At 39.6% G+C, this 16,263-nt stretch overlaps 1 protein-coding gene and 1 non-coding gene across 3 annotated transcripts; one reads left to right on the forward strand and one right to left on the reverse strand.

Annotated features, from left to right (window-relative positions):
* The first annotated feature begins 5,724 nt into the window (after positions 1-5,724).
* On the forward strand, positions 5,725-5,831 carry LOC147931120 (small nucleolar RNA R71). The gene has a single exon (XR_015576762.1). It is a non-coding gene; the product is annotated as a small nucleolar RNA R71 (small nucleolar RNA).
* A 3,610-nt stretch (positions 5,832-9,441) lies between these two features.
* Positions 9,442-15,927, reverse strand: LOC104732623 (uncharacterized). Of its 2 annotated transcripts, none has more exons than XR_015573618.1 (18): positions 15,732-15,927; positions 15,326-15,478; positions 14,492-14,536; positions 14,223-14,263; positions 14,041-14,122; positions 13,815-13,859; positions 13,570-13,626; positions 13,170-13,229; positions 12,952-13,079; positions 12,605-12,857; positions 12,403-12,469; positions 12,135-12,290; positions 11,463-11,660; positions 11,288-11,377; positions 10,754-10,862; positions 10,436-10,527; positions 10,210-10,315; positions 9,442-9,911 (listed from the first exon to the last, which is right to left on the reverse strand). XR_015573618.1 is itself a non-coding variant. In XM_087476741.1 (18 exons), the coding sequence occupies exons 2-18, from the start codon at positions 15,449-15,451 to the stop codon at positions 9,799-9,801; spliced, it is 1,485 nt and encodes a 494-aa protein (XP_087332867.1). In that variant the 5' UTR covers positions 15,452-15,478; positions 15,732-15,887; the 3' UTR covers positions 9,442-9,798. The 2 variants fall into 2 exon arrangements, 1 of the variants encoding a protein (XP_087332867.1); XM_087476741.1 differs by having other exon boundaries at positions 11,463-11,507; positions 12,265-12,290; positions 15,732-15,887.
* Between the last annotated feature and the right edge of the window lie 336 nt (positions 15,928-16,263).

Consider the following 16,263-nt stretch of genomic DNA (forward strand, 5'->3'; position numbering starts at 1 on the left):
ACATTAAATGTTTTTCTTAATTTATGTGAAAATCCTACAACATCATCCTTTGTGATACAGAGGGAGTATTTCTTACTCTAGTCCAGAAGGGAATCATGCAATCAACGCTTAAACACTCTACATCCTAAGATCCTCCACCTAATCTATCCCATCCTCAAGAACTAACACACTACTCAGATCCAAAAATCATAGTCAAGGATGCAAACCCAGAAAACATTGAAACAAGCATTCTTAGATAGATTAAAATGTGAAGAACAACTTTTTAGAAGAAATCAAATCAAAATACTGAATAAGTTCAAAGATGTCGGGATACAAAGTCAGAGTACGTTTTTCGGTGGCTAGGTAAACTTTACAAAAGAAACGAGATAAAAACTAAGATGTCCAAAACAAGACTTAACAAAATGTATATATAGTAAAAACGCGTGAATCCCTAAAACTTAAAACGATAAGATAGAGCGTCGGTTTGGGAATCTCCTGAAGCATGTCAGACGGAGCGTCTTCCTAGCATACGCGATTTTGTCCGTGTGCATCCAGTGGCTCGATTGGTGTGAGTAGGAGTGGCTCTAGTGGTGTGAGTGGGAGTGGCTCGAATGGTGTGAGTAGGAGTGGCTCGAGTGGTGTGAGTGAAAATGGCTCGAGCATGATCGGTGAAAGTGGCTCGAGCTGGGTGTATACGCATCCACTAAAACGATGATAACTCTTGAACCACACCTCCGATTGGCTTGAAATAAACGGCACTGGAAAGATGACTCAATTCTCTACAACTTTGATGAATACGTCAAAAGCTGAATCCCTAGACCGGTGGCTCGAGTGATGGCTCAATTGAGGCGGTTGAGGATAGCTCGATTGTGGAAGTGAGGATGGCTCGATTGCAGAGGTTGAGCGTGACTCGGCTGCGGAGGTTGAGCGTGGCTCGGTTGCGGAGGTTGAGCGTGGCTCGGTTGCGGAGGTTGAGCGTGGCTCGGTTGCAGAGGTTGAGCGTGACTCGATTGCGGAGGTTGAGCGTGGCTCGGGTGCGGAGGTTGAGCGTGGCTCGATTGCGGAGGTTGAGCATGGCTCGGTTGCGGAGGTTGAGCATGGCTCAATCCGCTGCGCTTCCAACGTCTCCTAGACACCTGAAAAACTCCGGAATGCACAATGTATGCAAGGATGATGCAGAAACTTCCTAAACATGCAAAACGTACGAAAGAGGTTCTAAAATGATGCAAAACGACTAGTTGTCCTAGCTAAATGCATGACAAATACAGGCTAAGGAGATGCAAAATATAGACATATCAACTCCCCCAAACTTATTCTTTGCTTGCCCTCAAGCAAACTATCAAGAACAAAGTATGGAAGAGAGGTGTGAAGATGGGGTCTCAGAACCTAAAACATGCTGAATAGAGTAGTTAGAATCAAGGTCCTTTTTTTTAGTTCTATGATGCATGGTGAAGGAACTTTATTTCAAATCTACACATACAATCCTATCAATCATCCCCTTTAACATTCATTAACAGAGAACCGTGAATCAAGCTAAGCAATGTCATTGAACTCATTTGGCTAGGGTAAAGGTTAGAGACATAGATGGTCTCCTCATCAAGTGGTTTTATCAATACAGAACAAGGTTCTCTCACGAAAAGGAGTTGAGCTTAAGAGAAGGCTAAAGGTTGAAACCAACTGATACATGCAAGAGCAGCGCACTGTCTACCCAAAGAACACTCTAAACCGAAGTTGGTCCTATCTCTACCCTTCATCAGAAACTTCATCTCAAACTTTTTACACTTAGTCTTAGGAGGAGTTCACTTCTTTTCATTCTAGCGGATTGGAAAATCTTTATTATCACTATGGTTCGTTTTCTTTTCTTCTAGGGACTCTAGACAACTTAAGCATTTTCTTTTTCTTTGTCTAATCTTTTTATTTTATGCCCAGAACCAATAACTCTTTTTACTTTGCTCAACCCAAATCCTGTACTAGACTTGTAAACTATGTAAACACATCCCCCTCCTAAAGACTTTCTACCTCTTTACTTTTCTGCACAAATCCATACCCAATACCCAAAATTGAGTTCTCACCTAGTCCTACTAGTCCGGATAACGCGAACTAGAACTACACAGGATCCTACTCTTGTCGGTTAAAACCTAACACTTTCTAACAAGCTCAACTCGGAAAAGGTCTGACACTCAAGAATACAATTGGCTTGAAAGAATGGTTGGTTAAGGGTGCGGGGAACTGTTCCAAAGATGGGAATCAACTACTTGGATTGACAAGGGTGGTAAAAATGTGAAAGACAATCCAAGTATGTGTATGGTATCCATAAGTTCAACTTCAATGCATCACATGATAATTGCAAGTCAGGATTAGGTTCATGTAGATAGGGAATGATATCAATTCAAAACATGCTTCAATCTTACATTTTCAAGTTCAATAAACAAGCATCAAAGAACTAATAACAAGGGCCTTGATCCTATCCTATTGAATCCAGCATGCTAACAAGGTTACAATCATCATCAACCCCTATGCTAAATGCAACAACCCTATATGAATAAACCTAGACTCAATCTTAATATGCAAGTGCAAACTACATGAACACTCTCTCTTTGTGGAAATTTTTCGATTTTTTTTTTCAAATTTTTATGGTTTTTCTATGCAAATAGATGGATGCAGACTCAAACATGATATGATGCAAAAATTTGAAATAAGAATCACAAAACACGACATCAGATACATTATCTCAAACCCTCCCCCAAACTTAAATTACACAGTCTCCTGTGTAAGAAAAATTTGCAGGAGGATTTAAGAATCACAACAGAAACAATGCATGAATGAAATGATATGTACAAAGGGAAGGTCGGAGTACCTCAGTAGTAGAAGAAGGAGTCCGTGCTTGCCCAAGGAGGAGCGTGAAACTGACTCTGTCCTTCACCTTGTTCGGGATCCGCGGGGGTGACCTCAGCTGGTTGGTCGACTTGCTGCTCTACCGCTTGCCTGTTCTGGTACATGTTCGGCTGCTCGTCACACTGCATGTCATCGACTCTGGACTCGCCATGGTCTGATACCAACACAACAACCTCGGTAGGCTGATAATCACCCTGATGTTCAACTCGCTGCTCAACCTCAATCTCAACCTCGTGCTCATCTTGAGCTGCAGAACGACGCGCTGATCGCCGACTAGAGGAGGCTCTGGAACCTCGCAAACCGAGTCTCCTTCTCTCCCTGTATTCATGTGACGAGTGGCATGAAGGAGCGGGTGAAGGCTGACGCTCCCCTGACACATATGAAGATTGACGTGCTGGGGAGGGAACCAGAGAGAGTGTTCTCTGACGAGTTGGCTCGATGGAGACTTCATGTGTGGCTCAAGAGAGGGGCTCGATCGGGTGTTGGCTTGAGTGGCTCGAGCATGGTAGTTGGAGCGTGTGCGGAGTGAGATTGGCTCGAGAGTGACAGCAGAGGCGTGGCTCGAACGTGTGCAGAGTGATGAACCTCTCAGGATGGGTCGAGTCTGATTCCACGCCGTCGGTTGAACCTTGCTCGAGTCGACGATGGTTGAGAATGCACGGTGGTGGTTGAACTCTGCAACACCTCTTCTTCATTATCCCAAACCTCTTCCTTAATTTCCTTGGAGGAGAACTTTTCATTGTACCTTGGAGCTTCTTGATTTGCCCACTCATCTCCTTCACCATAGCTGTTAACTCTTTCACTGAATCCCTTAGAATCTGAGTATTTTGGAGTTTATACAAACTGTCAAGCGCGGGAGGACTTGACTCTTGCGGTTGGTGAGGTTTAGGAAGCAGGTCTTGACACTTAGGGAGGGTAACGACTGCACTCGAGTTGGAGAATGGTTGAGTGACACTTTGAGTTTTCTCTTTGGTTACCAAAACCTCTGTTTCTGCCTCATTCACATCCTCAAAGATGTCAAACCCAGATTTCTGATCTTTCTCTTCAATCACGAAGGTCTGTCCATCAATAGTTGGTTTCTTCCTAGAATCCTTGATATCAAACTTCATCTTGAAGTTCTTACCTAGATTGAGATCAATCATCCCCTACTTGACATCAATAACTGCTCCAGCTGTAGCTAAGAAAGGTCTTCCCAGGATTAGTGGATCTTTAGGCTCTTCATCCATTCCCAGCACCACGAAATCAGTAGGAATCTCAGCTTGTCCAATTTTGATGGGCAAGTTCTCTAGTAGACCATGAGGCAATCTAGTAGTCCTATCAGCCAATATTAAGCGGAGGTTGCATAACTTGTATTCGTTGAATCCTAGCCTCTGAGCTACAGAGAGTGGCATGAGGCTTACTGAAGCACCAAGGTCACATAGACACTTTTTGAAGGTCAATGGACCTAGAGAACAAGGCAAGGTGAAAGAACCAGGGTTCTGTAGCTTCTTTGGGATAATCATCTTCTGAATAACAGCTTTGCATTCATGAATAACCCCACCTATGTCATGCACTACCCTCTCATCTTCCAAAACCTTAGCTTGAGCTCCTTTAGCTATCTCCTCCTTCTCTTTGGTCCTTTCTGTTACCAAATCAGTTAAAAACTTTTGATATTGAGGCACAAGTGCAAATGCATCAAGCAAAGGCATCCTAAGTTCAATCTCCTTGACTTGGTTTTCGAACAGAGCTTTATACTTCTCAGTAAGCTTCTTCTTAAACCTCACTGGAAATGGTATAGGTGGCTTGTATGGTGGAGGAATGAATCTCACAGGTTTATCCTTGGGAGCAGTGGGTTCTTTAGTAGCTTCAGGATCAGATTGCTTAGCTGACTTAATTGGATCCTTGAGCACCTCGACAGGATCCTTTATATGAACTTCATATTGAAGAAATTCCTTCCCATCTAAACTCTCAGTGTCCTCAGTGAGTCGTACATCTACAGCTTGGGTGGTGATGGCATGCATAGTAGCATAGTCCTTGGGGTTTTGAACTGCTTTTCCAGGTAGTTGACCAGTTGTTGGGGTAGAAATAGAAACAGTCTTGCCTTCCATATACTTCATCTTGGAGTTAAGAGCTTCAAATTTGACATTCAAATCATTGTAAGAACATTCCATCCGCTGACTGAGTTCCGCAAACTTCTTAGCAGTATCCAGAGAACCACTAGCTTGACCTTGAAGAAGTTGTTGCAGCATGTGCTTCATTTCTTGATCTGGGGTTGGGGTAGGCTGAACTGGTTGAGGGCGGAATCCTGGCGGTGGTCCTGAGGGAGCTTGGTAAACCTGCTGGAATTGTTGTTTTGGTGCAAATCCCGGATTGTAAGGCACAACAGGTTTTTGTTGACCTTGTTGTTGTTGTTGAGGCGGGTACACCTGATCTTGTGGATTAGCAACGTTGTTACTTCGGTAAGACAAATTGGGGTTCGTCTTGTAGGGGTTGTAACCTTTGTTGTATCCACCCTGATTCTGGACATAGCTGATCTCCTCAGTCTGCTCACCCTCCCCATCTGGAACTTGGAAAGGGTCATCCTCAGATACAAAGTAGACGCTCCTCTGCTGGCTTAGCAAGATACAGTCAAGCTTCTCATTGACATTCTTGAGGTCTTTCTTGTACTTCTCCTCAGACCCAGCGTCGCCGCGAACTATGCGGTCATAGTCCTCATTGTAGTTGCCGTCAGACTGAGCGAGATTCTCAACCAGTTGCCATCCTTCCTCAACGTCTTTGTTCAAGAAATTACCGTTAGAAGCAGTGTCAAGCAGCATACGTGTCTTTGGTAGTGCACCACGGTAGAGAGTGCTCAGCAGTAACTCGTTGCTGAAACCATGGTGTGGACACTGGCTATGGTAACCCTTGAAACACTCCCATGCTTCACAGAATGATTCTGAGCTCTTCTGAGTGAAGCTGGAAATCTCATTCCTGAGACGTGCTGTTCTGGAGTTGGAGAAAAACTTGGCCAAGAATGCTTTCTTGCAACCATCCTAGGTGGTGATTGATCCCTTGGGAAGGTTTTTCTCCCATTGATGAGCCTTGTCTCCCAGGGAGAATGGGAAGAGCCGCAACTTGTAACCGTCCTCACTCACGCCGTTGATCTTGGTAAGACTGCACAGACGGTCGAACTCATCCAAATGGTCGAGTGGATCCTCCATAGGCAACCCGTGGAACTTATTGCCTTGAATCATGGAGATCATACCACTTTTGATTTCGAAGTTGTTGTTCTGCACAGCGGGAGGGACGATTCCAGCATGCTGAGTATGAGTGTTTGGTGCATCTCCAGCACAAATGTTCCGAGGTCCCGGATGTTGTGCATTCTGTTGTTCCATAGTAACTGGTGCGGAATGATCAGTGAGTTGACGAGCTTGTCGTGGTCGTTGCAACCGATTGATTTCATCGATGACAGGAAGGAGATTCGGATGCCCTCTTGATCTGGTGTGCATGCAAGGTTGCAATCAACAGGTACCTGAGGTGCAAGACAAACAAGCAGAAAACCAAAGAAAGTCAGTACTCAGAATGATAAGTGTAACAGAACTTAATCTTGCAAAACTTGAAATCTTAAATGTAGCAAAACGAATCCCAAATGGCAACGGCGCCAAATTGATACTAGGATTTTTGTGTCTCCTAGTAGGTTCAATTAACCTTATGTAGTTGTAGTACTTAAGGTGTCAATCCAAATGGGATGATGCTAGTCACTCAAGATACAATCAAGACAAGTTCAGCCAATTCAAAAGAGTGTTTTTCTAACAATCCTAGAATGATCAAAATGCAAAACTGAAATGAGTCACAGAACTAGAAACGAGAATGCATGACAAGAAGCGAAAATGAATAAAAACATAAACGAGTCTAAGCATGAACTAAAAAGCAAGAAACGAAACTGTTCCAGGAATGTAATAAAAATCAGAAAGAAAGAAGTCTTAGGGATGGGGTAATTGATGTCGGTGGAGTATCCTAGTCTACAGAGTGTTTAACATACCACAAGCAAACTATCCCTAAACAATGAACATCACAACCTAGCTAATCCAATCTCTTGGCAAAAGCTACTCAGACTCAACCACTTCCATACCTAGCTCTCGCTAGAGGATCATGGTCGAGCAGGCATTATAAACAAGTTCATTCATGTCAACAAACATCCTAGACAACTAATCTCTTAGGCTAGGAACGTAAGTCTCTGGCACTAGTTGGTCAGACATTTCGTCAAACACCTTTTGGGTGTGGAAATGTCTCAAACTTAGTCCCAATTGATAAGAGAAAAACTAGTATTTCTTACTCTAGTCCAGAAGGGAATCATGCAATCAACGCTTAAACACTCTACATCCTAAGATCCTCCACCTAATCTATCCCATCCTCAAGAACTAACACACTACTTAGATTCGAAAATCATAGTCAAGGATGCAAACCCAGAAAACATTAAAACAAGCATTCATAGATAGATTAAAATGTGAAGAACAACTTTTTAGAAGAAATCAAATCAAAATACTGAATAAGTTCAAAGATGTCGGGATACAAAGTCAGAGTACGTTTTTCGGTGGCTAGGTATACCTTACAAAAGAAACGAGATAAAAACTAAGATGTCCAAAAAAAGACTTAACAAAATGTATATATAGTAAAAATGCGTGAATCCCTAAAACTTAAAACGACAAGATAGAGCGTCGGTTTGGGAATCTCCTGAAGCATGTCAGACGGAACGTCTTCCTGGCATACGTGATTTTGCCCGTGTGCGTCCAGTGACTCGATTGGTGTGAGTAGGAGTGGCTCGAGTGGTGTGAGTGGGAGTGGCTCGAATGGTGTGAGTAGGAGTGGCTCGAGTGGTGTGAGTGAAAATGGCTCGAGCATGATCGGTAAAAGTGGCTCGAGCTGGGTGTATACGCATCCACTAAAACGATGATAACTCTTGAATCACACCTCCGATTGGCTTGAAATAAACGGCATTGGAAAGATGACTCAATTCTCTCCAACTTTTATGAAGACGTCAAAAGCTGAATCCCTAGACCGGTGGCTCGAGTGGTGGCTCGATTGAGGCGGTTGAGGATGGCTCGATTGTTGAAGTGAGGATGGCTCGATTGCAGAGGTTGAGCGTGACTCGGTTGCGGAGGTTGAGCGTGGCTCGGTTGCGGAGGTTGAGCGTGGCTCGGTTGCGGAGGTTGAGCGTGGCTCGGTTGCAGAGGTTGAGCGTGACTCGATTGCGGAGGTTGAGCGTGACTCGGTTGCGAAGGTTGAGCGTGGCTCGATTGCGGAGGTTGAGCATGGCTCGGTTGCGGAGGTTGAGCATGGCTCGATCCTCTGCGCTTCCAACGTCTCCTAGACACCTGAAAAACTCCGGAATGCACAATGTATGCAAGGATGATGCAGAAACTTCCTAAACATGCAAAATGTACGAAAGAGGTTCTAAAATGATGCAAAACGACTAGTTGTCCTAGCTAAATGCATGACAAATACAGGCTAAGGAGATGCAAAATATAGACATATCAAAAATCTATACTATTAATTGGGGAATACACTTAAGGATAAAAAAAAAATCATATCAAATATTCATGTTGCCAAAATGACCAAATTTTCATATTAAGAAGAAGATTAAACAAAAGATTTATTATATTTTAGGAAATTGTTTAAATTAGTTCTATAATAATCATGTTATGAGAATTTTTTGTTGGGTATATTCATGTATGGCAAAATATGGGACGAGAATTTGGGAACAAGAATTCAAGCAAAATGTGAACATACTATTTACTTATATGAATTACGAGGAATGTGTTTTTTTTAGGTAAAAACAAAATTTAAACGTTGCAATCAGGTATATTAGACGAGTTTGATCGCTTGACAATTATATTTAGGTCATCTGGAAATTCTATGATATGCAACGGGATGGGTATAGAAAAGTAGACATGAACATGGGTACGATTATGGTTTATTAACTATTGATTATGGTTAAATTCAAAACAAGATGAGTATCTCATATACAGAACAAGACGAGTGTCTCAATAGTAACAACATTTAGTGGTCCCATATATTTAACAAGACAGTTTCAGTTAAATTCAATTTTAATATATTTAGCGTGACGTGTACTAAACAAGACGAGTATCTCATTCTAAAATATATACATCTAGGTTAAATACGTGAAATAAATAAAACTAAAACTGAATCCAAATTTTATTTAACATCCTTAAACAAACAGTTGGAAATGTTTGGATTACATTAAGAATAATATATACATTTAGAATAATATCACATATCTATATTATATCTTAATTTTTTCTAATAAATATCATTTATGCATGTCTGAGTAAATGTTTACATAAAAATTTACTATTTTTTTAAATTATGCAAAAATAACTCCGCAAATATGTGCGGGTCCGAACCTATTTCAGTTAGTAAATAATTAAACTAACTTATTAAAAACACACTAACCCTGTTCAGAGACTGAAAATACTAAAGATTGAAAAATACGACAAAAACATAAACGATAATCATATATCTTTCTTTTTTTTATCTTATACAATATATAATTGTAAACTTTAAAATTAAACGTGTATAATATTCTTACCAAAGAAAAATATATATATTGAAACAGAAATTTCAGAATATGATAAATACAGTAGATTAAAATCTACACCGTAGATTAAATCCTAGTTAACATATATGATATATTACACGTGTAAGAAAAACAACTCACAAATTTCAGAAAAAAAAAAACAAAAAAGAGAAGCAAAGTTGTGAGAATATACAACATAAACATAATAATCCCAGGCTAACAACTCTAAACTGATAATATACAACATAAACATAATAATCCCAGGCTAACAACTCTAAACTGATAATATACAACATAAACATAATAATCCCAAACACAGATCATAACTCTAGAGTAACTTTTCAGGTTCAAGGTATATCTTTTCAGGTTCAAGGTAATTTAGTTGGCTCTGTGGATTCATAAGCAGCATCAGCTGAAGAAGTATCTATGTCGTTGAGACCCAACTCCTCGTTTTGCTCCCAAGATCTTTCATACTCTTCAACTGTATACAGTTCAAAACATACAACAACAACATTTGTTACTTAAAAGTTAAAACCCAACACTCCTCTCCTAATTGACATCTTCACTCCTAAGTTTCAATTCATATTTCAGTTTACTAAATTAAAACCCAAAACAAGTAATGTTGTTTCTTCTTGATCTATAATGAATGTATGTAAAAATCCTTGTGAGAAAACATGTACGGAACAGATTTAGTTAATGAAACGGATACGAAATCAGCGGTCCTAAACCGGTATACTCGTTATGTGCTCATCATAGTCAAGGAAGACTGAGGAACTTACATGTGAGCTGATGATCATCTTTGATATCATCTGTTACTGGTGAAATAAAGGAATTGGCTAATTCGTCATCAAGAATAAATGTCCACGGCTGTTCTAAGTTTAGAAGCTGCAAGAAGAGATAAGAAAGGGGTGTTCTCTATTTGGTATAAACCAGATCTTATTGCTTTGCTTCCTCTTGCACATCAAGAACAAGAGAAGGTTAAATAAATTCAATCATTGTTGCTACCTTTGTTAGCCTGGATCCAAATTCTTTCCACTTGTTAATCTTACTCTGCTCCAAACTGTCACCAAAAGTGAATCCATGGACTCTCGCTAAGCCTGTGAGAACCCATAACACACTTGGATCAGTAGGTAAGATCGAGCTCTAAAAGGCTAGCATTGCTTCCATTAGCCAAACAATGAAAACTTGGCAAGGAAGAATTATAGGATCCTAATTTATGCCACAGTTCTCTAAATCTGCTCTAGTTTACTTAGTCCACTTAAAATTGAGTAAAAGATGCATTATTCAGAGTAGACAAGGATAATTTTGAGATGTCATACTCACTTTCTCTGATCTGTGTGACCAACCCTTCCACTGTTGTTACCATTCCACCAAGTGTACCACCAGCTAGCTCCAGATCAAGTTCTGGGATTTTCACTCCTGCAGTGTCTGACTAGTATACGAAACAAACAAACTTAAATTTCGAATGACATACGGGAATGTGTTGCTTCCTTCATAAAAATAACACATTTCCTAGCATACATTGTGGTTTATATGGTTTTCTTCTATGGCATCGCCATCAGATGTCTTTACATTTATACCAAAGGCCCTTATAGATCAAAAAAACCTATTCTAAATCTATACCATGCACTTGTTACAGTACCAAATTTAACTTTAGCACAGGGCTAGATTCATTGTCAAACCTTTACCAAACTTATTCTATATATATAACCGTAAAGTGACACTCTCAGTTACTTTAAGATACATAAAACGATATGAAGCAACCTCTCCTGGTCCACCACACATCCAACATGTTAACAAAAGAGACTACTGGTGCAATACTACATAAACAAACAAATTGAAGAAAAAAAAACTAACCTTGATTACATCTCGGCTAAGGTCAGTGATGTTCTTCACAGAGAGCATAATTTTCTTTCCCTTCTCAGGAATTGCACCACCAGGCTTTAACTGTTTACAATCAACCAAAAATAAGTTAATAAACCTAAAGACCAGGCCTGTGTCTGAAAAATCTCTCAAACTAATGGAAGCCAACCTCAGAATTGCGATAGCCACAATCGTCACATGTAGATGCCATAACCTTTGTTTAAAAAAGCGTCGCCTAGGCGCGCCTGGGCGAGAGGCGAGGTGATTATAAGGGTGTAACGCCTCTAGTAGATGAGGCCAGGCGGTAGACCAAAGGCGCTCGCTTCGGATCGCCTTGCCATGGAGCCCGCCTCATCTCGCTTAGCGCCTGCAATTATAACAGGTAATATATGGTTAAACCTCAATATCTTCTCAATATTTGCTTACTTAAAATGATTCTAGAATGATTTTGTTGATTGCCGTGGATTTATTGCTAGAAGCCCTAAACTTTTTTCGCATATAGTCAAACTTCACTATTAGCCTCTTAGTTTCACGATAGTTTTTCCTCTCTGATCTAAATCTCTACTCTCTAATCTCCCAACTCTTCTTCATCAACTCATCATGTCTGATTCAGTTCCTACTAAGGAACAGGATCCAGCTAGAAAACATGCAACTCCTGTTTCATTTCTCTGTTTCAGACTCATGATTGGATTTGGCTTTGGCTTTTTCTTTGTTTTCAAATCTCTGTTATAACTATTATTGGGTTTCTATCTTTCTCTATGTTTCAATTTCAAATGAGAAGCTATTGGTTTTAGACTCAGGTTGTGCTTTCATGGTAAGGAATCGATGATTTATGACTAACCTTATGTTTGTTTGTGCAGGTGCGCCTCATACACCAAAGGCGTGGGGCGAATCTCGCCTAGGCGCAGGGCGCCAATCCCACCCTCTGTCGCCTCACCTTGCCTCTCGCCATTTAAAACATAGGCCATAACAATAACCTCCTGAAAATACGGGATTTCTATTTTTTATGTCAAGGGGTAAAACAGCATCAAGGAGTTCATTAACAAACACAAATACGTGAAACTTGTTTCAGAACACCAAGGAATAAGCACATAGTTTTGAAAGGATACTTGTCACAAACATCCGTGTCTCACACAGCTTTGTACATGCTCCACAAGTTGAAGGGAAAGTCATGACCTATTAAAAATGAGCAATAGTAATGTTATCTAAATTCACCATTTCAATTTTTAGATCTCACAAAACATTTTGACACTGATCATAACCTTGAACATTCAACAAAACTTTTCGAAAAGTTGCAGGGTTAGAAGTTACCTCTTCAGGCGCACTGTATCTAAACAAGTTATCAGAAATATCAGTGCTATTACTCTGCGCAATCGCCCGATGACCAGCTGTTGCTCCGATAGTTCCGTGGGGTAGAGCAGTTGTTTGAGTAGAAGGTGTTACAAGGCTTCTCTCTGAATGTCCAGTCTGAGAAGTGTTAGCAAGATATCCAAGAGTTGCTTGTTGCTCGGGTGTTCGCTCATAGAACTTGATTGTTAGAGAGGGATCTATTGATGGAGCATGTCTGTCGAATGTTGTAAACATGTTGTCATAAGCTAGATATAAGAAATACAACTTGACTTTAACATGGTATGTCCAAGTTGAATATATATCCTTACGGGTTTTCAATGAAACTGTTTCCAGCAGGATCATCCAAAATGAAGGTGAATGATGTCTCTGCTTTGGCACAAGCTCTTAGTTTAGACAAGAATTGGTCTATTGCTTCAGCAGTCTTAGGATCCACTTTCTGCCAAGAAACATATGCAGTTTAAGATTCCTGACTGTCAAAACAATCAAAAAGGACATACAAAAGTTATAGCTCCACGCCAGAATTTACCTTGCGTTCTTCTTGAAGGGCACTCAGTTCATCAGCAGCTCGAGATAGTATCCCTTCCACCTAGAAATTAAACAAAAGGATGGAGTCATAGACAAGGAACTGGGATATTAAAAAACTAAACATCTTAAATTGCAATTGTATAGGTCTATTCTCCACTACAAAAGAGTTAAACCATGACAAGAGATTTTTCCAACTGCTAATACCAGGCTGAAGCTAGCAAAGCAACACAGATAGATATCCCATGGGAATCGTCTCAATAGGTGATAAGCTGATGGTTATATTATCATTAAATGCACCATTAATTTGTTCTCATGAGCAGATCAGACGATGTTTAGGTTGTTCTAAGAATTACTACCCCCAAAAATGAACTGTACGTACCAAGATGGTTAAGAGAACTTACCGTAGATAAACTACCACGTTGGGCCTCTGGTGGAATCTCAAAATCCAGTTCAGGAATCTGAATGCATATATTCGTGCAATTAATATCAGTTTCCAGCTTCAAATCAGCTAGTTTACATAATAAAAGAAGCAACGAGTTCACAGTGTTCAGAAAGATAAGCGGAAGTGGTTTCTTAGAAATTTGAAACGAACTGCCAAAGTATTTTGTTATTTCAAGGAGCAATGACATTCGCAGAATCAGCTCACCTTAATGGTGGCCGATTCAGATTTTACAACCTGCCGGTCAAATATCTGCATTCAGACAGAAATAAGAAGGTAAAGTTAGCTTAGAGAGAAAGAGACAACTAAAGACAGATCGTTCGAGTTTCTTGTAATACGAAAGGAAGGCTACATTCTGCCTATCTCCAAATAAAATATATAGCTAAAATCTATTGAAAAGAACAAAAATTTAGATTTGAATCGATGCATTAACCTTTGTATCGCCAGCTGAAACCTCTAGATGGTAGCTGCATCCTCGGGGTTGAATCTCGCCAGCAAACTGAACTTCATTATTCCTACAAAAGATCAGAGACAAAACAGACTATATTTAGTGATTAAAAAAAAATAAAACAATTCACGCTGCCCAAATCATCTAAAAATCATAAGAACTTGTACCTTTCTCCACAATGGGGACATTCAAATGCAGATATTAAGACCTGTAACAGGAATAGGTTGGCAGGAAGTTCGTTAGTTAACACAAGGTAGAGAAAAGTCTAAACAAAGCGTTGAACCAAGAGAACATGTTTCTTTATATCAAATAATAAAACTATGTGGATTGTTAGTGCTCTAGAATGTGGTCAAATTCACAGTGACTAAAGTATGAAACAATCTTAATTTAGAAAATGAACAAAACTTGGCACTTTTGAAAACAGAGTACTACATACCTTTCTGAAGTGAGGAATTAAAGTCAATAGAAATCTAGTTGTTCCCTGCAGAAAAAATAAGAAGGTGCTTTATGCAACGAAGAAGGATCAAGAAAAAGACCATATAAACTTTCTCCACTGATTTCCACAGAACCAAAAATATCAATATATTCACCTCAAACTTTTCATACCATCACCAAGATGTAGCTAATAAGTTTTGTTTCATCCCCTCTATAGACTATAGTTCACTTCATAATAATATCAAGAACCATTGGATAGCAGGAAAAAAACTAATGTTATTACAGCAATTTGCATGTAAAGTACTGATAACAAATACAAACTAGAAAGCAAGGACTAGAGGGAAACTAGCCTGTTTCCTAGACCTATTTGAGTTTCCTTGACCTATATCAGTTACCACAGGTTACAACCTATATAACCTAGTCCTCCCGAGACTAAGGATAACTAACATCAGGAATCTCAACTAAATAAAGTTGCTCTACATAACCATTTGATTTTCTTTCTCTTTTCAACCCTTTCCCATCTTAAATTTGATGACCAGGCTCTAAGAGTTTCTGAATGTGAAATCTAGAAACTGGAAAGATTTCAAAAGACATCGATATATACAGATAAGCAAGAAGTTTCCCATCTGTTTAAATCTACAAAGCACCGAGAAAGCAAATCCAGTCATTGCAACCAACGCATTCTACCAATTTATCCATCCACAATAATAGAGCAATCCAATTGTAAAACCAATATATTCGCCTCTAATATTGGAATATATAATCACAGAAATCAGCTACAAACATAGACACTAACCAAAATGTGTCAGAGAGAGAGAGAAATAAAGAGACATACATTTTCATTGCAGCGCATGCACATGCTCTCAACTACGTAGAGGGGAGCACCGAAGGAATGATCAGCGGAAACAGCTTCAACCACCGATCCAACATCGATTTCTTGATCATTTCTGTTGTCCATCATCTCAAAAAAAGTTTCTCCAAAACAATCCTAACAAGTTCAAAACACCTAAAATATTAGAAAGAAAGAAAAAAACAAGCTAAAAAGCATGAAACTTTATGCCCATCTACAATCCCTACGAGCTAAGAATTTATAATGACACTTTCAAAGCTCAGAGGTGCGTGATTACAGAATCTTCATCCTAGATACATTTGAACCCATAGAAACAGATTTTTGAACTTTGATATCAATTTCTGAGGGGGGGGGGCTAAGCGACAAGTAACCAAATTAGCCAAAGACGTACCGAGATAAAAGAGTCAATGTTTGAAATTTTACAAAAACTGTGTGGTGCCGTGAAAATTACAGAGGCAGGCTTGAGTTTGTATGAAACTCACTCAAGTCAAGAAGCAAAGAAGACAACACACCCAAACAGAGGCTCTAGAAACGGCGAGAGAGTTGAAGAAGGACCCACGTGTCTCCCTCTGTGTTTTTGTTTCCGTGGGGGACTGGGCAGTGAGTGGGCTTGAGCTTTTTCCACTAGGTCATTTGGCCTATCTATAAATTTTTTTCTTTTTTTCAGAAAAAGAAATTATACTCCAACATTTTCTTTTAATATAAATATATTTTATTATATAAAACTTAACTTTCAATTGCCAATCGTCATGTGTAAAACTTAACTGATTAAAAAAAGAAAGAATCGTGTTTTTTTTCTTTCTCCCAAATTAGATCTCTTCTTCTAATATCGTGATCGATCAAAGATTTATTCTGTAGATGAGTAAGTTTTTTTTTTTCCTATAGATTGCGAATTGTTGTTTCAAGGATCGATCTATAAGCTT

This window comes from Camelina sativa, chromosome 12, assembly GCF_030686135.1.
Source record: "Camelina sativa cultivar CO46 ecotype springtype chromosome 12, ASM3068613v1".
NCBI classification, from domain to species: Eukaryota; Viridiplantae; Streptophyta; class Magnoliopsida; order Brassicales; family Brassicaceae; genus Camelina; species Camelina sativa.